The sequence below is a fragment of the Selaginella moellendorffii genome, unplaced genomic scaffold (genome assembly GCF_000143415.4).
Source record: "Selaginella moellendorffii unplaced genomic scaffold, v1.0 SELMOscaffold_62, whole genome shotgun sequence".
Classification (NCBI taxonomy): domain Eukaryota; kingdom Viridiplantae; phylum Streptophyta; class Lycopodiopsida; order Selaginellales; family Selaginellaceae; genus Selaginella; species Selaginella moellendorffii.
In genome coordinates this window covers 163,887-185,720 of record NW_003314323.1, presented here as the reverse complement: position 1 = coordinate 185,720, position 21,834 = coordinate 163,887, and the positions used below count along the sequence as shown (strand labels likewise).

Below are 21,834 nucleotides of genomic sequence, written 5' to 3'. Positions count from 1 at the left end.
TTTAAAGGACTACTTTAGCACCTTGCCGAATATGCTATTTTACTTAGGTCGGGCAGTGAAAGTGAGAGAGAATGGCGAGCACGGAAGAGGGGAAGGAGAGGGAATTGGAGCCTCTGATCGTGGAATCGGTGAGCACCAGCAGGAGCGATGAGATTCTAGAGCCACTGCGAGCTCCGCCGGTGCTGGAGGCGATGGCGGCACCGAAATCCCTGAGCGACGACGAGGAGCAAGGGCTTGGCTGCGCGCCAAGCTGTAGAATTTGCCTCGAGTGCGACTCTGGAGAGCCCGGTAAGTCTTTGCTAGAATCGATCTTTCTTCCGTGCTAAGTAAGAAAATTCTTCTTTGGTTTTTTCCCCTTGGTGCGTTCCAGGCGATGAATTGATCTCTCCTTGTATGTGCAAGGGGACTCAACAGTTCGTCCATCGATCATGCCTCGATCACTGGCGCTCGGTCAAGGTAAGAACTCTTCCTAGCACATTTTTTCCTTCTTAAACACCGAATGAAACAGTGGTTTTCTTTGTTTTTCGCAGGAAGGCTTTGCTTTCTCGCATTGCACGACTTGTAAAGCTCAGTTCCATCTAGTTCCCGAGATCCCAGAGGACTACTCGTGGAGAAAGCTAAAGTTCAAGCTGTTCGTCGCGCGGGACGTTTTTCTCGTTTTTCTAGCCGTCCAATCTGTGAGTGAAACAAGAAGATCTGTCACACACTTCGTGCTAAACTTTTTCTCTTGATTCATACCAGACGGTTGCTTTCCTCGGAGCTCTTGCGTATCTCATGGACTCCGACGGCCAGTTTCGCGAATCTTTCAACGTTGGCTGGGACAAGATCTTGTCACAGCACCCGGTAGCGTTTTACTACTGCCTAGGTACTCGGTAGTCTCGATTCACCATGAGCTTCATCATCTTTGATTTTTCATCTATGCTCTTTGCTGTTATCCACAGGCGTCGTGGTCTTCTTCGTGATCGTGGGAGTCGGTGGACTCATCGTCCACTGCTCGTCGGCAAGCCACCACGATTCGTTTCTAGCGGACTGTCGCTACTGCTCGGGATGCTACATCATGGATTGCTTCCCAGCTTCCATGGAAGCTTGCGGTGCGTTTTTGGTGATCTTCGTGATCCTGTTCGTGATCCTGGGGGTGGCTTACGGCCTCCTCGCCGCTACCATGGCAATCCAAAGAATCTGGCAGCGGCATTACCATATCCTCACAAAGCGAGAGCTTACCAAGGTAGAGTTTGATCCCTCGTGATCTTATAGAAGGATGATCGATGGGTTGATTGATTTCCCAGGAGTACATTGTAGCGGATTTGCACGGGGAGTACGTTCCTCCGCAGTTAAGCGCCGAGGACGAGGAGCGATTGAGAAGCTTGAAACTCTTATGACCAAAACCTTGGACTGGATTTGTTTGATCTATGGATTTATAAACAGTGGTGGTAAATATTTACGTGTCTAAAGTATAGACAAGAGGAAGCTCTCTCCTTCTATTCTATCTCTCGCGAGCTCACTCTTTCTCGTGTTCTTGGCGCGCGGCTTTACATCGCCCAAAATCGCCGAGAATCCTCCACTCCGCTGCTATCCTCGCTCATGATCGCCCCGGATCTTCACTGCGATTTGGCGGACAGTCTCTTGAGAAGCTCGTAGCTGGTGATCATGGCGGTGGCCGAGAGCGTCATGCTCGCCCATCTCGGCCCCAATCCCTTGTAGCACGCCCTCCATCCTCCCTCGGACACTAGATCTCGCAGAGTGGTACCAAATCGCGGAGGCCTCCCACTCTCGAGCACTTGCATTCTCGTCTTGATCGTGTCCAGCGGCGTCGTCACCAGCGCCGAGACCCCGCCCGCCATCGCCGCGCTGGCGGCTTGCATGCCCAGCACCACACCACCGCTCACATCCTCGCGGCGATCGCCCAGATCCGTGACCGCCGCCGCGCCCTTCCACATGAATCGCTGCGCGATCGAGTAGGATCCCCACCACACGGCATTGGATGGCGCGTACGTGATGATCGAGACCCCAAATCCCCGGTAGAGCCCCCGGATGCCACTGTTCCTGGCGATGGTGGCGAGCGCGTCCATGGCGCCCTTGTAGTTCGTCGCGATCGCCGCCCCCTGCCCGGCGCCCTGGACCATGAGGCGCTGACTGATCACATCCACTGGCGTCCACACCAGCTGGGCCGCCATAGCCGCGCTCATGCCCGCCACAGCGTTGGCGGCCGCCGCCGCCGCCGGCGACCGATCCGCCAGAGACCCCAGCGCGCTCTTGGTGATCTCGAGCGTGCTCATGTAGATCGCGCGAGCTGGGATGGTGCCCATGAGCGATGCGCCGAAACCCTTGTAGAGCCCGAGAATTCCCTGCCTTCTCAGAATCCCCGCCGCGATCGAGGAGGACGACGAGGAGGCCGCCGCCGGGCCGATCACCTGTTGCTGCGTCTTGAGAACCATGGATGGATAGAGCATGCCATTGACGCCCGAGAAGAGGGCGGCGCCAAGAACAAAGAACTTGGTCTTGTCCAGCATCTCCCAATTCACCTCCGCGGGGAGCCGGATCTCGTGCTTCCCCACCCGCGCCTCCAGCTCCATCGATCGAGGGATGGAATGAATGGATCGCTCAAGAACAAGAAGAAGAGGAGCGCGAGAGAGAAGGAAAAGTGCTGCCCAAGGGAGGAGATTTAAAGAGGGAGTACACACAGCTTACAGGATAAGGAATCTGGGGCGTATAGAGGAAATATGCCCCTGGAATCTCTCATGTGACAGAATATTCCAGTGATCTCCTTCTTTACTTTGAAGAAAAAGAAGGATAAGCTTTGGCGGCTTGGTCGTCAGTCGTGGAATTCGCAGACACGCGAGTTTGTCCTCGCCAAGATTGTGGGGCTTTCTCTTTATAAAAAAGCGATGATATCTTGCGGATCGAGATCGTCCACGTGGCCGACGTGATGTCGACATGATTGTCTCCAGGTGGTGCTATCTCATTAGCATAGAAATGTGAGTAGACCCAAAACGGAGATTTAGGGAGGTCTTTTGACTTGAGCAGCTTGTCCAGGCGGTATGAGATTCCGGCATCTCAAGCTTGGCAACTTTAGAGCTGTCAGCATACGTTACAAGAACGCCTTCTCGTGGAATATCATGCCAAACAGGGGATTTGCAAAATGCGAGGAAATGCTATGATCAAACACCGTGGGGGTGTTTGATCAAAGCATCTCCTGGCATCTCCAGAAGATGCGGTAATAGTTATTTCAAGTCATGAGGACCCACCAAGGGCATCAGACCATCCTATCTACTGCTGGTGCAGAGCTAAAAGGAGTGTAGGCTCAAAGATGGCAAGCAGCTCAATAAGCAAAGCCTTGGCTTTTGAGAATAGAGCAAGGGTGCTTGAAGCTGGAATTTGAATTTTGGATCTGGATGTGGGGGGAAATCTAGAGAGAGTGACTTTGACCAGTAAATATACTGGTTTTTGGCCTTTTTTCTGGTCAAATACTAAATTTTAAGATGTTCTTGTCAATTGCAATGTTTTTTTTAATCATAAACTTGTCATGGCGACTAGTAAATTTTAAATACTCTGGTAGCTAGTAAAGAAAATTATACACATATATTTATTTTTATATTGAATTGTCAAGATATGCCGTGATCTTTCGCATCCCACAAGCGCTCCAGTAGTGTCATATATAAACCGTAACAATGATTATTCTTACATTATGCTAGTATATTCTCTTATGTTTGTTATGTTTAGTTAATAATGTAATGTCGTTGTAGTATAGTGGCAGTATCCCCGCCTGTCACGCGGATGACCCGGGTTCGATCCCCGGAAACGGCGATATTTTAAAGGTTTCTTAAAGGTGGGGGCCCTTTATTCTTATACTTTTGTTTCTTCCACCACTTGCACTACTGCGAAGTCTTGATCGTCAGCTCCAGGCATCTCGATCTCCAGGATTCTATGCACCGGCGATGCCACCACCACCGTCTCACTCACTTCTTCTTGGCCCGGGCTGATGATCTCGTCCAGCAAGTTATCGTCTTTGAGCTCCTCCTCGCAGCAGCGCTCCTCCTGCTTGATCCTCGCCTGCCGAACGTTTGATCTTGCTCCGTGGTGCCAGTGCCTCACGCCCTTGTTGATGCGTTTCGTGAAGATGGCCTTGCTATAGTGCGATCCCATCTGTGCGAGGAACTACTCTCGAGTGAGATAAACGTTGGATCTTTACCTGAGTGACGAGAACGTAGAGTGGGAGAGTGCTGTAGCTGCACAGGAACTGCACGGCTGCTCTGCATGGAGAAAGATTCTAGGATTTTACTACGAAGGGTGAAAAAACGAGATTTCTTACCCGACAAAGAGACGAACCACGATGAATGCTATGCTGTCCATGAAACAAGTATCAAACCCGAACGTAGCCTGCAAAGCTGCTCACTCTTTCTTTGTCCACACTTTTTCTTTTCACAAAACAATCGGAAAGTCATGCTTACCCAAACCCAGAAGAAAAACGCGAGCTCAAACGCATTCTACAAGGAAAACTTTAGCTCGATTGATCGATCTGGACACTCATTACCTGGAAGAGAGTGAAGTGAATGAGGTGGAGAAGAAAGCGCGGGCGTTTGAACCAGAACAAATCGTCCCGGGGTTTGATCGCCGGGACTTCTTCACTCTCTCGTCCAGCTTTGTCCTCCACCTCCGCTATCTCGCAGGCGAGCTCGGTGATTATGTACTGGAGCTTCGTGCCAATCACGAGTATGAGCTTATATAGGAATTCACACAAGACCATGGTAAGAACACACAGACACAAGGAAAAAAGAAAAAAACTGAAAACTTTACCACTAGTGGTAGAAAGGCCATCCAAAAGTACGTATGCCATCCTGCCAAAGAACAAGGAAAACTATGATCTTAGAGTTAAAACCTTGATAGTTACCATGCACATTCATGAGAAGAAACATGATCACGAATGCCCAAAGGTAGGCGCTGCAAAGATTTTATAAGTCGAGTGAGCTGATACTCTATGGAAGAACATAAAAAACACTTGCCTGATCCCCACCACGACTTTAAAATCGTCCTCCAGTACTCGCGTGATGTATCCGTGGAAATCAAACTCCCTCCTCAAGTTATAGTTCTGCGATCAAATCAAATCAATCAACATCGATGGACGACTTTATATGAGACACTTACGCGCACGAATCCTCTTCGGAGTGTCATGTAATCGGCTCTCGTCACGGGCTTGCACAGTAAATGCCTCAAGAAAGATGCCTGGTGACAAAGTTTTGTAAGTTTATGTTTAGAGCTTCACTTGAGCGTTTGCGGGACTTACGATCCAGTTGAATGCATTTAATCTGCTCCAAGGCTGCCTAGCGTGCGTCTGGACAAAGGTTTTTTGCCGTAGCTTGCTATAAGTCGCCTTCATTGCTTATAGAGAGACCAGACCTCTTGTAAGTTCTCGAAAAAAAATGAAAGCAAAAGAATCCACAAACATACCTCCTTTGTTTACCACACGAACTTCATCTTCCCAGCGCCTCCACCAGTAGACCTGTTTCAAGAAAACAAACTCTCGATAGCGAAAGAGAACCAATACTTACAACGTTGTTACCATTATCCTGCCCAGAAACATGGTCAAGCAGCTGTAGCAAAGATGAACGATCGCCATCACGAAGATAAAAATGTGTAGCTGATGCAAGCCCTCGACCGAGATCATTGGAACTTCGCCCTATAGAACGAACGAAAACAAGAAAAGGATATACAAGAGCTACAGAGTCAAAAGCTTTACCCTGGCGATGCATTTCTTGTCAGCTCCTTCTCGACTAAACCAGCCAAGTAGCGCCCTTCGATCGTGAAAACTCCCATTTGTATGAGAAGGGTTCTCTGCTAAACCCTCTTGGAATCGAAAAGGAAACCACAAAAACCATAGTTATGTTACCTTTGAGCATGGAACTCTCTTCCAATTTACATGGCAGCATATGTTTAAGAAGGCTTCTAGGAATGCATAGCTCGGAAACCAAAGGTTGGAAGACACTCAAGAGAAGAGATATAAATCCCATAAGCATCAGCTCTAAGCACACGAAGTGTTCAAATATAAACTCACTCGGCTTTAGAAGAAAGAAAACACCATACCTTCTTTCATCTTCTCGAGAGCTTGACTTAGAGGCTTTTGGTTCTTCTTCTTCAATCTCTACATGAATCACACAACCTGATCAATCAATCCAGTGAAAAGAAATCACCAGCTACAAACCTTTCCACACTGGTGAATTCCCCTCTCGAGCAGCAGCGAGAGGAGCACGAAGACTGTGCACACTCCAGCGACAGCCCAAGTTGGAGTTTGCTCCAGAGAACTATGCTCCAAAAAACCACCACCTCCGTGCTCCATTTCTTCTCGCCCGAGCGCTCGTGGATTAAATTCTATCTCTTGACCCCATCCTCTTTATTGTTTGTAAGCTCCTTGCCATGCCACATTCCATGAGATCCTTGCGGGAGTTCTCACCAAGATCATGTGACACTCCAAAGCTAAAAGTCTGTGAAGTACAATACGTACGCTAAGCTAACTCTTATTACTTGTAGTATAAAGAACCATAGCTCTAAGAAATATTTGACGATCATATAATAACACCCTTTATACTGGACATCACGCAAACTCTTTCGTTTTACTCGCCACTGGGGAGGAGCCTGCTGTTTCTGGGAGCCACGTCCACCACGGTTGTGGATCGAGACGAGCCCGACGCGGACTTGAAGAGCTTGGAGGTTGCTGGCGGGATGATCCGCGATGGCGAGAGAACTTGCGTGAGCGACGAGAAGTAGGACTCGGTTCCCAGCCGGTTTTGGAGCCAGCCTCGGCTGCCATCGAATCCGTCGAGGACGGTCCAAGTGCTCTTGAAGCCCAGGCCGGACAGCGATTTCGCGACGACTTTGGAGATGTTGCCAGTGCTGCCAAACAATGCGCGAGATATGAATGAAGCTATCATGAAAAGATGGAAGGAGTGTTCGTTCTTACGAGTCTAGGATGACCAGGTTTGTCCCTTTGTTAACTCTCTTGAGCGCCGAGATCTTGATGGCCGCTAGCTCGGCCTCCACTGTGCGTGGATTGCGAAGTTGCGATCGGATATTGCTAGGGAGCTCCTCGATCCTGGAGTGAAAAACAAAAGACAAGTTCTTAGAGAGACCCAGATCGATCTGAAAAGCTTTTGACGCTCACGGTATTGCTGTGAAGTTCCTCTTAGCCCTGTTCGGCAGGCTTGGTGTTCCAGACTTGGACTTCTCTTTCTCCGATCGAACGTCAATGAGGAAATAGTTGCTGTTCGAAATGTAATCAAGCGCCTGTGGAGCCGTCAGGTCACCTGTGGCATTTCCATGCAAGTAAGAAAAATCAGCCAGCTAGTCCAGAGTCGAGGCTATGTATACCTTTGTAACCTCTAGCGGCTATTCCGAGACTCGAGAGGATTCCCGGAGCAAGCAAAAAAAGCAACACAGCCGCTCCTAGCTCACCAGCAAGGATCACAGGATCAGACGCTAGGAGCGAGCTCAAAGTTGTCGACACAACAGGTGTAGCTCCTTCGATCAGCGAGCCTGTTTGCTGGGCTGCTTGTCCAGCAACCGTGACCGCAGTCTGATCGAAAAAAGAAGAAACAGAAAATGTAACTCCACGATGAAAACTTAATGGCATTGCTAACCTGTCCAGCCTCCAGCACCGGCTTTGTATTCACACCAACGCTGTCGAGCGCTTTGATGACCTCGGACGCAACGCTGGAAGCCACCGGTGCGGCAGCCTTGATCGCTATATCAGAAGTTTTCTGGACGATTGGAAACGCTACGTCCACAAGAGGCTTGACGAACTGATAAGCTTGCTTTAGGGCTCCAGACACTACAGTGTACGTGGATCCAGCAGTGGAAGTCACAGTGCTCGCAAACTCTTGTACCTGGAGAGAAAAAAGAGAGTAAGTTCGAGCAAAGGAGAAGAGAAAAAAGAGTTAAGTTCGAGCGAAGGAGAGTTTCTTTCTTTGCTCTACTTTCTTTTGCTCTAGTTGAGAGTCGAACTCAAGACCTCCCGCTTACTAAACGGGTGCTCTAACCAGCTGAGCTACTGGAGCAAGAACGAGGGAAGAGAAATCCAAAATCTTCGCAAAGAAATCGATCGATTACCTTGTTAAACGTCCCAGCCACATCCTCCGGAGTCACGGCGTACGCTGATCCCTGCGCGGCAGTGTAGATTACCAGAGGCGCGGCCGCGATCTTGGCTCCCGTCGCCAATGCCGCCGATTTCTTGGACGATCGCTTCTCCAATCCGGCCCGGGCGCACAGCCGCTGCGCGCGAATGTAGCGCGCTGGATCGCGGTCGTACGCGCGTCGCCTGTCGAGGAGGAGCGCCTGGGATCCCAGCTGCTGGGTCGCCATGGCCGCGAGCGCTGGAAGCCACAAATTGCCCCATCGTCTGTGAAGAAAACGCCCTTACAAACGAAAGCTTCCTTATCCACATTAGATTTAATTTTTCTTTCTTCTTTCAGGACAGTCCTAGCTTCTGCGCGACGACCTTCTTCATCAAAATTGGATTGACCCTTCCATTTGTGGATCTCATCACCTGATCCAGCGAACATCAAAGGAAGAACGAATTTTATCTTGGAAAAATCTTACCTGGCCTTCGAAGAATCCTTGGAGTTTAGTTTTTCCTTTCTTGAAAGCTTCTAATTGCTTTGGATTCTCCAGTAGCACCTTGTCAACCAGGGAAGCTATCTCCGCTTCGTCGGAAATCTGTGAGAATTATAGAAGAAGCTCAAGCTTTTTACGAGGAAATGCGCAGGAAAGCTTGTCACCTGGGTGAGACCCTTGGCTTCAATCACTTCTTTCGCAGTGCCACCGTTTCTTATCAACTCGGGAAGAATCTGGAGAGCGAGCACAAAAAAATCCTATTAGTGAATGGAAGTGGCTCACGTACTACATACCTCTTTGCCGATTTTCCCACTGATCGTTCCGTCCTTGATGAGACTAACGAGCTCCGCCAGTACGCTTGGAGAGATTTTTACGTCGGAAATCGAAAGCTTCTCCGTCTTGAGATAGGCAGTGATGTCTCCCATTATCCAGTTAGCAGCCATTTTCATGTCAGCACCTTGCTCCAACGTACTATCAAAGTATTCCGACACCTGCGAGAAGAAAAAGCAACGATCACTTCGCCGTAGACGAGAGAAACGACAGAACTTACACTCTTGTCGTCAGCCAGCACAAGAACATCCTGCATGCTCAGGCCCAAGGCCTCGTATCGCCGACGAGTTTCATTCGGAAGCTCTGGCAGAGCTTCGTTGATTGAGTCAACTTGCTCCTGCTTCAATACAAGCTCGAGAAGATCTGGCTCTGGAAAGTAGCGGTAATCTGCAAGACCCTCCTTCGCACGCATAGTGACAGTTCTCTATCACACACGAAAATCTCAATTAGCTCGATCGTCAAAGACCAGAAGTGCCAATGTACCTGACTTCCTTCCTCCCACAGTCTAGTCTCTTGCACGATCTTCGACTCCAGACCCTCCTTGTGAAGAGCAACTTGCCGCAAAATCTCGAAGTCTATAGCCCGATGCATCGCGGCACACGAGTTCATGTTCTTGATTTCCACCTGTCAAGAAACTACAACTAGCCATCAAAACTTCCACTCAAAAACCAAACAACGAGGCGATATCAAACCTTGGTGCCAAAGGCTGCCTGGCCTCTGGGTCTCACAGAAACATTCACATCGCAGCGAAGCGATCCCTCGGCCATGCTTCCACTCCCAATGCCGAGACACTTTACCACTCTTGCCACCTCCGCCGCGTACTCGGCAGCTTCAATGCCGGTTCTCATGTCCGGCTCCGAGACAATCTCCAGCAAAGGAACTCCAGCCCTGTTTAAATCCACCTACAAACACATAAGAGATCTCTTCTCACAAACACGAGCAAAGAAAAACAACAAGAAGAGAAGAAAAACGTTACCAGCGAGTATGGCGAGCCGGATAGTCTTCCACCACCACCAGCATGAACAAGCTTTCCAGCGTCCTCCTCTATATGAACTCTAGTGATTCCAAACTTTCGATGCCCACCACCGTATTCCACTGGCAAATCCACTTCGATGCTTCCATGCCTGGCGATCGGGATATCAAACTGGGAGATCTGATATCCTTTGGGAAGATCCGCGTAGAAGTACTGCTTCCGATCGAATTTCGACCGCAGCGAGAGATCGCAGTTGAGTGCCAGGCCGAGCTTGACGGCGAAATCCACGACCCTCTCGTTGAGAACCGGGAGAGCTCCTGGCAGCCCCATACACACCGGGCACACATTGGAATTCGGCTGCGCGCCATACTGCGAGAGGCATCCACAGAAGGCCTTGGTGGCCGTGCCGAGCTGGACGTGCGTCTCCACACCGATCACAGCCTCGAAATCTTGCAATGCCGAGGGGATTTTGCTACTGCTGCTTGCCTGTTTGCTCGCAAGGGACGATGAGCATCGGATTTGGAGAGCTGACCTCGGGATTCTTGGCTGGGAATAGAGAAGAACGATGGATTCGCAGCTCCCCACGGCCATCGCCATCGCCATCGCCATGCCCCTGTTTTAGGGCACGCAAAAATTTGAGGGAACCCCTCGGATATTCTTAAACCTGCCACGTGGTGCGCTCGGATATTTTACGCCCTATCGCCGCCAGGGTTAGGGCATTTTTAGAGAGAGAAGAGAAGTTTCGAGAGAGGAGAGCGACGAGGAGAGCGATGGAAGTTCTGAGCGATGAGAGTGTTGTGGAGCGTGTTCTTGGATCTCCGGAGCTTCTGTGCTGCAGTGATTTCAGGAGTGTGAGAGAGGTCCTGGTAGGAATGTACGGGGTGAAAGAGTCTCTCTTTTCTGAGATCGCTCCTTTGGATGAATCTCCCCCAGATCGCGCAAGAACGGAGATCGCGCAGCGTCTCGCGAGCATTCTTACTAGGGCTCCAAGCCCCATGGCGCCAGAGGTTGTTCTTTGATTTCTTTTCTTATCTCTTTCTTTGTTTGTTTTCTAGATTATGCAGCTCTTGTCCATGCTCGAAGAGCTGGATCCAGAGCTCGTGGAAGTGGATCGCCGCTGGCTACGCCTGGTTGCAGACGTGAACCGCCGATATAGCTGCTTTGTCGGTGTGGGTGTCGAGCCCAACGGGCCCATGGGAATCCAGCGCGGACTTTGGGGGCAGCGGATCGTGACCTACTACATGGGTGAGTCAATCTTCCTTCTTTTTGTTTTTTCTCTTTGTCTAATGCTTTGGATCGTCATTTGTTTCACAGATATCCCGGAGCTTGGACTGCTCGACTACAAGGCAACGTACACTTGCGACCAATTCAAGAATCCACTAAGCTACAGTGGCACGCGAGATATCTTCTTGGTCTCCGCTGCTGAGGGACTTGTGAATCGTCCTCCTGCCCTTCTTGGGCCATTTGTGACCCGTGGTGATCGTGCTGCTGCTGATGCCTTTGCTGCCGCTGCCGAGGCCGAGGTCGAGGAACGCCCTGCCGGCGCTGAGGCCGAGGTCGATGTCGAGGAACGCCCTGGCGGCGCTGAGGCCGAGGAAGAACGCGTGGAAATGGAGATGGAACTCTAGAAACTTCTGCTTGAACGATGTTTGTAAAAATTTTGATCGAAATCCCAATGCAGCTCACGCCTCGCGCGAGGCCGATTCCAAATCCTAGGAAGTAGCAGGAAGAAGGTATCTGCATCCTACCTCGCTGGGATCCACCAACGATCTTGGCGTGGCGATCCTTGGCGTCACTCGGCTGGAAGGAAGAACACTGCAATATCCAAAGAGCCCTGATCAACGCATTGGGAGAAAAGGTTGGAAATCTCCGCGAATTCCTCGGCATCCCAGAACCAAGTCCAGGATCACGGTGGAGAGACAATCGATCATACATCTCTGCTTCTAGCTGAGAGTCGTCGTTGCAAGATGCAGTAGCAAGATCTTGCAGCTGATGGATATAAGACAGTGCCTCCCTTCCAAAAACTAGCATGGTGCCCTCCGAGTTTCGAGTGGAAGAACACAGCACCAGGAAACTGAGCTACGTCTTCGTCAAGCTCAAGACGATTGTCCCAGCGTGGAACATCCGAGTCGTGCTTATATCGACAATGAGCACCATAGCGACATCCCTGCCATACAATCGCTTGAGAATAATGCGAGTTAAAAAGCTGACACTTACATCCCCGGACAAGAAAAACTTGCATACTGCTGGCGTGGAAGAGACGGAGTGTGAGAACTCACAGCCGTTTCCTTTAGCGCAAAAGCCTCTACGGAAGTACACGCACTGCACTTTCCCGTCCTCTTCTTTAGGAAAATGGATCGACTCGTAATTACTCTGCGGTTCTAAGTATCTTGCTTGAGTCTGAAACAGTGGATCGTAAGTGTTGGAAAACCGAAGCACGAGTTCAAACAAGTTACCTCCACAATGATCTTCAGCAAATCTGACTGCTTATTCTCGTTGTGGAAGCTCCCGTTTGAAACATACGGAAGTCCCAGGCACGACTCGTCGTCTTGGCTGCGAAAGCAGAGGTGCTGGAAGGAGAAAGCCGTATAATAAGATGGAGGTCCTGTTAAAAGCTTTCTCCACCGATGCATAACTTCTAGCACGCAACTAGCTGCCTCAAAAACAAAGCAAACATCAAGTTTGGTTCTAAAACTTGAAAGACTTACAGAGCTCAGCGACAGCGTTGAGTGAAAACAAAGAAAGGTGATGCTGTTTGCAGAATTCCTTCTCCGACTCCTCTCCATGAATGGTGACGATAGTTGAGGATAAAAATTCGTGGGATAGCTTTTGCCACCGCTGTGTGAGAAAGACAAGGAAAAGAAACAAACGAAGTCGTACCTTCAAGACGCACTGCCAGAATTCAAACGCGCAGAGGTTGCCAAGAAGAGCAGCTTGACGAGATTGCCTTTACACCATTTTGTGATTCCTTGAAGTACTGAAAAGAATAGTGTGCTGTACCGCTAGCTCCGAGAGGCAGGATAATCGGACTCGGCGTAGTGTCTAGAATCGGGTGCCTGACTGTTCTCGTTCGCAGCCCTCCATGACAAGCATAGAAGCCTCCAAAGATAGTGGAAGAGACGCAAGTATTTGTCCGTATGGAGTCGGCAACTTCTTCCCTCTAGCATCGCGCTGTAGAGCGTTCAGTGCTTCAAGTGACTCCAAAGCATCATAAACAGTGTCTGGATGCGGTGGATTCAGGCATTTATCGAAGAATGCTGGAAAAACAAAACACAAAATTTCCGATTAGAAAACGAAGAGACGTACCCAAAGTATCATTCAAAGGTCGTGGTTGAGCGCAAAACAGTGACAGTACTTGCTTTCGTAGAGACTAGAGCTGCATTGCGGGAACCTCAAACTTGTTGAATGTCGTGTACATTGTTCGCGGCACCATGCGAAAGACAGTACCATCGCAGGTACGCCCTGTGCGCCCCTTACGTTGTTCGGCCTACAGTTGAAAGGAGAAAGATACGGTTCTGGCTGGAGGACAAAGACAACTTCTCACCTGTGAGTTCGACTCCCAGACAATCCGGGGAGCGTCTCTCTTCATTTTCGAGTTCCAAAACACTTCTAGGCAGCGGCATGAGTCGATGACGAACGATGCTCCCGGTATTACTCGGCGACATCAGTCGCAAGAACCACCTGAAAGAAAAGAAGGATTCAGAAAAAACAAGACGGAGAATTGAGGAAAGAAAAGACCTTCCTCACTGAATGGTACGCCTCCATTGCTTCCAAAGATTGGTCGATGTCAATGCTACTGTGGAGCACAAATATCTCCACATCCAGTGCCCGTTGCGTGAGGGGAGACCACTGCTCTTCCAAGGCACGATAAGTTGGCAGGAAGACCAGAATTCCCTTCTTGCGATCAGGCTCATCTTTGTGGATGTGAGCGATAAGATCGAAAATCAGGTGCTGTATCTCCATCCCAATATCAGTCCCGTTCTTAAAGGGAGAGGGGTTTTGCTCCAACGAGTTCATTACAGACAAGTGCTCTTCCTTGTTTCCAAGTTGTTGCACGACCTGACAGAGGATGGTTAACAGAAAGATAAAAATAAACGCGAATGAAATAAAATATACAGAACCTGGTCGAGATACTTCACGCTGCACTGGAACAGATGTTGCTGGATCTTCGAGGCCAAGTTCGAGACAGCCACCTTCTCAACTGTTTCGCCAAGCTCGGCAAAATAGTTTTCGTAGCGTTTAAAGTCAGCGGTGGCAGACATGAGTACCAGACTATGGCAGCAGCAATCACATTAGCAAGAGAATCCAGAAAAAAAAAGAGACAAAAAGAAGCCCACCGTGTGTTCTTGTTCCGAAAGAGCAAGATCTTGACGCAACAAAGAACCATATCTGACTCCACAGACCTCTCGTGGATTTCATCCAGTATGACCACCTTGTAGTGAGAAAGAGCAGCCACGCCTTTGGATTTGATCTCCTCTAGAAGAACACCGGAGCTGGAAAAATGCCGTGACTTAGGAATGGAGAAAAGAACATCTAAGATCAAAAGAAAGAACCACAGAACTCCAAGAACTCGAGGAAAAAGTTCCCAAGAACTAAACATCAAGGAAAGACTAGAACTTTCGAAAAGCTCGAGCATTTACCTGGAACTTGTCCGATTCATCTGACCAATGTGAAATCCCACTTCTTGTCCAAGTCTTCGGCCACCATTTTGGACACGGCGACCACGCCAAGCCTTCTCGGCTGCGTGCACAGAATGGGCGAGAACCCTTCCTCGAGCAGCATTTGCGGGACTCGCGAGCTCTTTCCTAGACCCACATTCCCTTGCTAAGCTCCGAAAGAGGGGTAATCCGAGCAAAGAAGAGGCAAACCTGAGCCAGTCTCGGCGAGGATGATCGTGACCCGGTTCATCTCCACCTTCTGGACGATCGTCGCCTTGAAGCGCCGCCTGGATCGGAGTCCGCCAGGGCAGGAAATCTTGCAAACTCCCGTGTTTAGGGTGAAAAAAATGAAAGTGAATATTCCCGGCACCGCTAGTTTTGGTTTTAAAAGGAAACCTAAAGGTGAAATGACGGCACTATAGGAATATTTCGGTGCCGGATAGGTATCTTAGCATCAACTAAAAATGTTTAGTGTATCTCCAATTGCTTGTGGGCAATCTCGCAGTCAGTACATTGGCATGATCATTATCAATTCAGTTCTCACATCCTGTTTTGCTTCGACTTCCACCTTTGTTTCTGGGGCTGGCCTATTGTATTTTTGAGTGATCCACGGATGTTCCAAGATCTGGGCTGCCGTCAATCGTTTTTTCTTGTCCAGATTTAGCATCCCCAGCATCAAATCCTTGGCTAACACCGGAACCCTCGACCAGTCGAAGAGAACAAGGGGCAAATCTTCATAACTCGCTGAGAACCTGAGGTGTTTGAAACTCCTCATATGCAATCTTTCCCCAGAGCCCAAATATCACAAGATTCTTTCAACTTTTCCCCGGGGGGGGACATACTCCATTCCCTCTGGAAACTCAGAAGATGACTTTGCTTGTGGAGGTTGAGAATGAAATGGAAGGACTTCCCAGCGGCTGCTCCAAAATCATGGTGCGGCATGTCCATCGAGCTGGAAAATGGACAAGTTCTTGATTCACTTGTAGCCACTAGCAATTTAATCTTGCGTTTAATAGCACTATATAAATCTTTCCATCTCGAGTTGCAGATAGTGAGCTATCCATCGAGCTGGAAAGTGTGCAAGTTCTTGATTCACTCATAAGTTCTCGCACAGAGGCACACTGGCAATTTGGTACAAATAAAAATCTTTACAAAAGCATAGCTCTTGCCATAGCTATATTGGATTTTGGAACTAATATCCATTGATAAAATAAAAAACAATGTCGATTTCTTAAATCACCCATTGGGCACCCTGTGACTTACTGATTGAAGTCACATAACATGTCCTTTTCTTGTGTTTTATTTTTTTATTCTATTTGTAACTGCCATTTGGTTTGTGTCAATGCTTACGAGCATATGGAGCGGCCAGCTCTGCAGGGTGTGGGCCAATCGGATGGGGAACGTGGGAGCAATGGCGGACCGACACCATGCAGTCATGATGGCTGCGGCGGGGTCAGGGATGAAGTCATACCTCTTCAGTCTATGCGCGTATAAGCTATTAGTTAGATCATTTAGGTGTAGAACTAAAAAATAAAGACAAGATAATTAGAATAATAATTTTTTTAAAAAGCTGGTAGATTAGTTTTTGTATTAACTAGGTAATGATGAATACTTAGTTATGTATGAAGATAACTAAAATAGTATGGGGCTAGTTTTTGCTGATACAAATATATATATTTGTAAAATAGTTTTTTAAATTGATGATATTCATTAATTTATTATAGATATAAATTAAGGATAAAATATTCTACATATAAAAGATAATGAGTATTTAATGTGTGGATTTAATAGTTGAAATTTAATTGGAATAATTAATCACCCAAAACTCTATATAAATATATATAGTGGATAGCTATTTGAATTACAAATACAAAATAATATATCTATGAATTAAAAAAATCATATAATGTATGTTTTAAAAAAAACTATAAAATGGTCATGAAATTATAATGGTGTGTTTTTCAGTATATAATTGTCTGCACACAATTTTGATGTGGCTATCCAAAGTAGTTATAATAGTCATTATTTTTATGTGATATTAATATTAAACTTTTAAAATAACTTTAAAAATTAATTATTATTTTAAACTAATGTACTGGAGAACACTAAAAAGCTCAGAAAAAGATTTTTATGTTTTATTTTGTCATTTAAAAAATTAATTTATTAATCTTACATATCACATAAAAAATACTTACAAAAATTCTTAGACATATATTTTGATAAGCACTCCAAGAGAAAAAATAAATAATTATCATTAAATTTTAGAACAAATAATAATTAAAATAAATTAATTATAAAGAATTTGTATCCTTCTTTTTACCATTATTTTTGCTCTTCACTACTTTCTATCTGATTTACTATATTACACATGCAAACATCTTGACGAAGCCCTTGCTTCCTAGCAGTTTTCTCCCTCATCTAAGATGCAGCCACGTGGTATGCCACGTGGCAAAAGCGGACATACACAGGTGAGAGTTGCGACTCTCCAGATCCACCACGTGTCACCATGTGTCTTAGCCATACAGTGATCTCAGATGTACTACATCCTCACAACTGTCCGTTGACGACGAACATCATGCACACCGCCTTAACCCCCTCCCATAATCCCAGAGTTTTGGATTAAAGGAGTTAATTTGCTGAGTGAGCAAGCCATCTCACTGGAGCTGATGCAGGCTTACTACAACTTTGTTGAGGACGACCATCCGGGTAATGAAGATGAAGAAGTTTAGAGTTTGTTCAGACTGTCACATGGCTTCCAACATTTCCAGGATCTCAAAGAGGATTGCATGATTTGATGAGGTTTCATCACTTCGAGAATGGTGCTTGCTACTGGTGTCCGTGTTGAGAAACCCGTGTGGTGCCCATGTCGTCGGGCCAAGCCTGAGAGCAGTGCTTGTGTAGAAGCTTTGCGAGAGACAGGTGACCTCTACGCAGCATGGAGAAGCTGCTCAAAGTTTGTATAGAGAAGGGCATTCTTTCAAGAACATCACATGGTTTCGCAGGCAAGTTCTTTCAGAGATTTCTTTTCTTGAAATATAGATTGGCTCGGCCAGCACTGCATCTTACAGCTTTAGATTCTCAGCTTGTTTTGTGTTTTCGCTACTTTTTTTTCTGTAGCACCAAGGATTGCAGAGCATGAACTCCATCAGAGTTGAGGTGGTACAAACGTTTCTACTAGATGCCATATGTAACAACATTGCTGGATGCGACGAGTTATGGCTGCTCGTAGTCAAAACTGCTGTTCAGCCCGCTCTTAATTTGGTCAACAAATAATTTATTCGAAGCTCGTGGCCTTGGAAACTTGATGCAATCCCCTCTAGAAACAAAGGATGCAAAAATGTACTATACCATTACTCACCTTTGATTTTCTCTCCTTCACAGGCTTAGTATATCGTGATCTACTCTTCCATTCCTTCCACATTCCTTCAGTGCTGTTAATTTGAATAGTGTTTTATACTGTTCAATTGAAAACTTATTGATCATAAATGGGTGTGCAAGAGAACTTATGAACACTTGGATGCCTAGAAGAAAATTCTAATAACATAAAATATTAACTTTCATGGAGGCACCAAAGATGGTGCAAACAGAAAAGCAGACATCACAACTGAAGGGTTCTGAGTTGGAATGTTAGTCCAGGTCTTACTCTCATAATCCAAAAAAAACACCTTACTCTTATCCGGAATCATGAAGGTGCCTTCGTAGAAACAGGCCGGAGGGATAAGATGGCATTCCTCGTTGTAAGGAAAGCTTGCCTCCTTAACAAATCTCTTGGATGCACAGTCCAACCTTATTAGCATCATCTTCACAACCCCACAAACTGCTCCTATAACCACAATGAAGAACTGGGGTGCTGTTGTTACCACCCAATTGGCCCAACCAGCTCCCATAGGTCGATTGGATGATGACCACTCGATGGACCATCTCATTTCTTCCATGTTGAAGCTCAATATCCCCTGATTCGAATTAAAATAAGCTTTGCTGTTGGCCATCCCCACTCCATATATGAGATGAGACCAGCCAGGAAGGTAATCCACTTGGTCCCACACCCCTGATCTTGAGTCATATACATGCAATCGCTCTTCTGCTATACAGATCCAGTACCGCTGCATGGACGGTTCCAATACCAGGGCAGAATGAAGACGCAGGAGTATATATACGACTGCCCTTGAAACCTCTTTCAGAGGCGGTGGGGGAAGCACCTTGAGAGCTCTAGTAAGCGGATTGAGAACAACATAATCATCACCCATCGTTCCAAGCAGCAATCCACCACAAGTTCTGAAAACCCTGATGTGACTGTAGACATCTTGATGGACCCAATCTTTTGGTGCTTCAGATCTAGCAACAAACGGGTTGCAGCTGTAGATATCCTCACCATTTCTAGTTATACCCAAGACACGAGGAGGAGGTAGATGCTTACTTTTAGAGTAGTATGCTGAATAAAACTTTGCAAATCCTGGTGAATCTACAAGATCCCTCCATTGTCTGCACACAGCTCTAATGCGGCAGTGCAAAGCAACTGGAGGCAAGCGCTTCAACACCTCCTGCTCAATTATGTGCACCAAAATGTCCATACCCTAGTACAAAAGGGGCTTCTTTTATGAAGGCCACAAAAAGGGTTTTCCATTCAAGTTCCTCAACAATCTCCCATAGGCATCGAGATTTATGGTGTACTCCTTCACTGGATTGGAAGATTCATGCCTTCGACGTGCTTCGATGGTGCGAATCCGGATCTGGACTCATGCTTGTAAGTCCCTGTATTTTTCGCTGTTGTCATTTTGGTGCGTGTGAGCAGCAATATGAATGGTTAGTGGGGAGCCAGTACAAGTCTTTAGAATTTGTTAATTCGCAAATCTCCTCGATATGAACTGGATGCGTGGGGTCTAGGTGAGTGTTTCGATTACAATTGCTTTCTAGAATGGTCGCTGTAGGATGCTTGACGTACGAGCTATTCTCGATGTCAAAAACAGGGGAGTCACGAAACACAGCACCAATTCCCAAGGTTTGTGTGCCGGAGTGATAGTGGTATTAACATAAATTTGCAGAACTTGTTGCCCGATTATCAAAGGTTGCTTTCAGCCCTCACGATGCTTCAAAGTTGATAGAAAACAGCGGTAATATTATCGAGCACTATTTTCTATTTACTCGGTTTGATGCGCAGATTTCTTTCAAAATAAACTTCTGGAAACAGTCCAGTTTATGGCCTCAAGGATACAGCTTCCTTGAAAAAGGTACAGCATTTCCCTGATAGTACCGGACTCAGTTTTTCGCGCAGATTCTTCCAATGGTGGCTTCAGTTCTGGAGTTTGGGTCCGCAGCAGCCGTTACCTCCATTTTTTAAATGGGGGCTTGGCTGTCACAATAGCCTACTGCATTTTTCTTTTATTAAGTTTTTGATTGGCAACGCTGCACCGTTGTTCTGCATTTTATCCTTATTTGTAAGGTGACTGACCTTTTTTTCACAATTTATTGTTCTTTGCGTCGACTGACCGTACTATTCGAGCAAGTTTATTTGAGCAAGTGATCAGTATGGAAATACTTTTCCATGAGCAAGTTGAGTTGTGCATTCACTCGAATTTAGAAACTAAAAATGCCTGCACGGGTTTTTTTCGCAGCCACTGGTTTTTCGAACACACGTTGAAGTCAATGCTCATTTTTGCACCAAAGGTATTTCCATTGCCTGAAAGCAGTTAACCATTATGGGATCTCTGTTGAAACACTTATCGAAATTGCAAGTTCCTTTTTCTCTTTTATTTTTCTTAGTCTCTATCATGTTGACGAAGAACCTGAACACTGCCGGCCTTCTTAACGTACATTCTCCTCTTGTTCTTCGAATCAAGTTACATTTTTCATGCAAGAGTCTGATCAACGCATCACGGCAAAGGCTCTAAGGGATGGATTTGCTCCTGCAAGGGGTGCTGGTATGCGTTTGAGCTCTTCCCTGACAAGGTATAATGGGCCACAAGCCAGTAACTACAGGTTGCTCCATCTTTTATTCTAGTTGCTTAACTGATGTGAGGACTAAAGCCTTTGAAGCTACTTGTCCGGAAGCATCACAACAAGGTCAGCATTGTCCACATCGAAGTAACTTTATCAAAAATCTACTCTGAGCTCGAGGATGGAGTGAGCCCCAGTATTCTGCCTGTTGCAACGTCGGGTCTTCTCGGGTTTGTAAATGCTTATAACTTTGGATAGCTGACTATCTCTTATCGTCTAAAGCTGCACTGTGAGCTCTCTCATAGCACCCCAGCCCAGCACTTCCTTGAGCGAAGATTTCTTCGACAGCGTAGCCGATGACCAAAGACGAGCGATGGATGGGACGACATGGAAGACGCGGCAGCAGCCACAGCAACGCCATGAAACAAGCTGCATAACAGCGTCCCATTGCATTGCGTCCCAGACGAACGCCAACGGCCCCAAGCAAACAACCACTGGTGAGAGTCTCCAACCTTTCCTCTGCTGCGGTTTTCATTTCTTCGCAAGAGTAGCGGTTTAGACAATGCATCCATCGAGATCACCTCATTGACGAAACCTCGCTCGTTTCAACTCAGTCGAGAGTAAGGGAGGGATGGTTATGATCTCCAATGTGAGATTGTATACGAGATCATCCGAAAAGTGTCGAGTGTCCGCTTTATGTGCCACGTGGCATACCACGTGGCTGCATCTTAGATGAGGGAGAAAGCTTGCTAGGAAGCAGGGGCTTTGTCAAGATGTTTGCAGTCATTTCTTGTGTAAGATAGTAAATCAGCTGGATAATGTTGTCTTCAATCCCGCATGAAATGGTGAGGTGTTTGGTGTGAGAATTAATCTTGCGATGCACCCAGGAGGCACTGGAGCCATATGGCCTCGCAGCACAAGAGTGAGTGCAAAGAGGTAATTTTTGGTTGGGCCAGAGCAACATCCCTCTAGTGATATGTGCGAGAAGCTCTTGATTGAATTGCTAAGCTTTGCTTGGATTTGGATAGACAACCTATATTAGCTAATTGATTAAATTATGGTCCATTTTTTGTCGAAGGGGCCTCAGCAATAGAGTGGGCAATGTCATATGTTCAGCCACTGAATGCTTTTCAAGAGGTTCTTATTAAATATAAAGCTACCACAAAACAAAACCAAATGTTGTCTTTTCAGTTTTCAGCTAAAAAGAGCTATCCCACATCATTTTTTTCCTTGTGGCAAATGGCATTCAAGATTGAATGAGGGACTGAGCTGATAAATGAGGATTCAAACCAAAATGGTCTTATGAATTAGTGATCAAAGGGCCTGGTGGATATTTTG

The 21,834-nt window shown here is 46.8% G+C and overlaps 8 protein-coding genes, 1 non-coding gene and 1 pseudogene across 15 annotated transcripts; 3 read left to right on the top strand and 7 right to left on the bottom strand.

The window, feature by feature from the left end:
* Window positions 1–32: 32 nt before the first annotated feature.
* LOC9644077 (E3 ubiquitin-protein ligase MARCH1) lies at window positions 33–1,445 on the top strand. Its single transcript, XM_002984426.2, has 6 exons — window positions 33–288; window positions 371–456; window positions 531–677; window positions 742–865; window positions 942–1,225; window positions 1,287–1,445. The coding sequence occupies exons 1-6, from the start codon at window positions 72–74 to the stop codon at window positions 1,377–1,379; spliced, it is 951 nt and encodes a 316-aa protein (XP_002984472.2). The 5' UTR covers window positions 33–71; the 3' UTR covers window positions 1,380–1,445.
* On the bottom strand, window positions 1,396–2,665 carry LOC9644076 (solute carrier family 25 member 44). Its single transcript, XM_002984316.2, has one exon. The coding sequence runs from the start codon at window positions 2,571–2,573 to the stop codon at window positions 1,599–1,601; it is 975 nt and encodes a 324-aa protein (XP_002984362.1). The 5' UTR covers window positions 2,574–2,665; the 3' UTR covers window positions 1,396–1,598.
* A 1,124-nt stretch (window positions 2,666–3,789) lies between these two features.
* On the bottom strand, window positions 3,790–6,399 carry LOC9644075 (MLO-like protein 13). 2 transcript variants are annotated; one of them, XM_024689417.1, is made up of 16 exons: window positions 6,197–6,399; window positions 6,079–6,136; window positions 5,885–6,016; window positions 5,735–5,829; window positions 5,558–5,674; window positions 5,446–5,497; window positions 5,282–5,376; window positions 5,143–5,220; window positions 5,001–5,086; window positions 4,889–4,938; window positions 4,795–4,835; window positions 4,532–4,717; window positions 4,449–4,484; window positions 4,310–4,377; window positions 4,190–4,250; window positions 3,790–4,143 (listed from the first exon to the last, which is right to left on the bottom strand). In XM_024689417.1, exons 1-16 carry the CDS (start codon window positions 6,329–6,331, stop codon window positions 3,844–3,846), a joined length of 1,590 nt encoding a protein of 529 aa, XP_024545185.1. In that variant the 5' UTR covers window positions 6,332–6,399; the 3' UTR covers window positions 3,790–3,843. The 2 variants fall into 2 exon arrangements, with proteins under 2 accessions (XP_024545185.1, XP_024545186.1); XM_024689418.1 differs by having other exon boundaries at window positions 4,044–4,143; window positions 4,310–4,342.
* A 123-nt stretch (window positions 6,400–6,522) lies between these two features.
* Window positions 6,523–8,447, bottom strand: LOC9644074 (calcium sensing receptor, chloroplastic). The gene is made up of 6 exons (XM_002984314.2): window positions 8,098–8,447; window positions 7,629–7,874; window positions 7,360–7,564; window positions 7,154–7,295; window positions 6,953–7,084; window positions 6,523–6,885 (listed from the first exon to the last, which is right to left on the bottom strand). Exons 1-6 carry the CDS (start codon window positions 8,347–8,349, stop codon window positions 6,606–6,608), a joined length of 1,257 nt encoding a protein of 418 aa, XP_002984360.1. The 5' UTR covers window positions 8,350–8,447; the 3' UTR covers window positions 6,523–6,605.
* On the bottom strand, window positions 7,972–8,045 carry TRNAT-AGU. Its single transcript has one exon. It is a non-coding gene; the product is annotated as a tRNA-Thr (tRNA).
* LOC9644395 (glutamyl-tRNA(Gln) amidotransferase subunit B, chloroplastic/mitochondrial) lies at window positions 8,407–10,514 on the bottom strand. Its single transcript, XM_024689416.1, has 8 exons — window positions 9,908–10,514; window positions 9,624–9,833; window positions 9,415–9,555; window positions 9,152–9,355; window positions 8,895–9,092; window positions 8,766–8,834; window positions 8,587–8,703; window positions 8,407–8,533 (listed from the first exon to the last, which is right to left on the bottom strand). The coding sequence occupies exons 1-8, from the start codon at window positions 10,511–10,513 to the stop codon at window positions 8,456–8,458; spliced, it is 1,623 nt and encodes a 540-aa protein (XP_024545184.1). The 5' UTR covers window position 10,514; the 3' UTR covers window positions 8,407–8,455.
* Window positions 10,515–10,618: 104 nt separating this feature from the next.
* On the top strand, window positions 10,619–11,614 carry LOC9644073. The gene is made up of 3 exons (XM_002984425.2): window positions 10,619–10,911; window positions 10,960–11,149; window positions 11,219–11,614. Exons 1-3 carry the CDS (start codon window positions 10,675–10,677, stop codon window positions 11,530–11,532), a joined length of 741 nt encoding a protein of 246 aa, XP_002984471.1. The 5' UTR covers window positions 10,619–10,674; the 3' UTR covers window positions 11,533–11,614.
* A 141-nt stretch (window positions 11,615–11,755) lies between these two features.
* LOC9644072 lies at window positions 11,756–15,337 on the bottom strand (annotated as a pseudogene).
* Window positions 15,338–18,013: 2,676 nt separating this feature from the next.
* On the bottom strand, window positions 18,014–19,158 carry LOC9644071 (F-box only protein 6). Its single transcript, XM_024689451.1, has 2 exons — window positions 18,233–19,158; window positions 18,014–18,176 (listed from the first exon to the last, which is right to left on the bottom strand). The coding sequence occupies exons 1-2, from the start codon at window positions 19,131–19,133 to the stop codon at window positions 18,097–18,099; spliced, it is 981 nt and encodes a 326-aa protein (XP_024545219.1). The 5' UTR covers window positions 19,134–19,158; the 3' UTR covers window positions 18,014–18,096.
* A 36-nt stretch (window positions 19,159–19,194) lies between these two features.
* Window positions 19,195–20,276, top strand: LOC112351472. Of its 6 annotated transcripts, none has more exons than XR_002994150.1 (7): window positions 19,233–19,306; window positions 19,371–19,446; window positions 19,491–19,561; window positions 19,605–19,673; window positions 19,721–19,790; window positions 19,835–20,112; window positions 20,175–20,275. XR_002994150.1 is itself a non-coding variant. In XM_024689452.1 (3 exons), exons 1-3 carry the CDS (start codon window positions 19,492–19,494, stop codon window positions 19,954–19,956), a joined length of 378 nt encoding a protein of 125 aa, XP_024545220.1. In that variant the 5' UTR covers window positions 19,195–19,491; the 3' UTR covers window positions 19,957–20,044. The 6 variants fall into 6 exon arrangements, 1 of the variants encoding a protein (XP_024545220.1); XR_002994149.1 differs by having other exon boundaries at window positions 19,236–19,278; window positions 19,355–19,446; window positions 20,175–20,276; XR_002994147.1 differs by having other exon boundaries at window positions 19,257–19,306; window positions 19,355–19,446.
* Window positions 20,277–21,834: the final 1,558 nt, after the last annotated feature.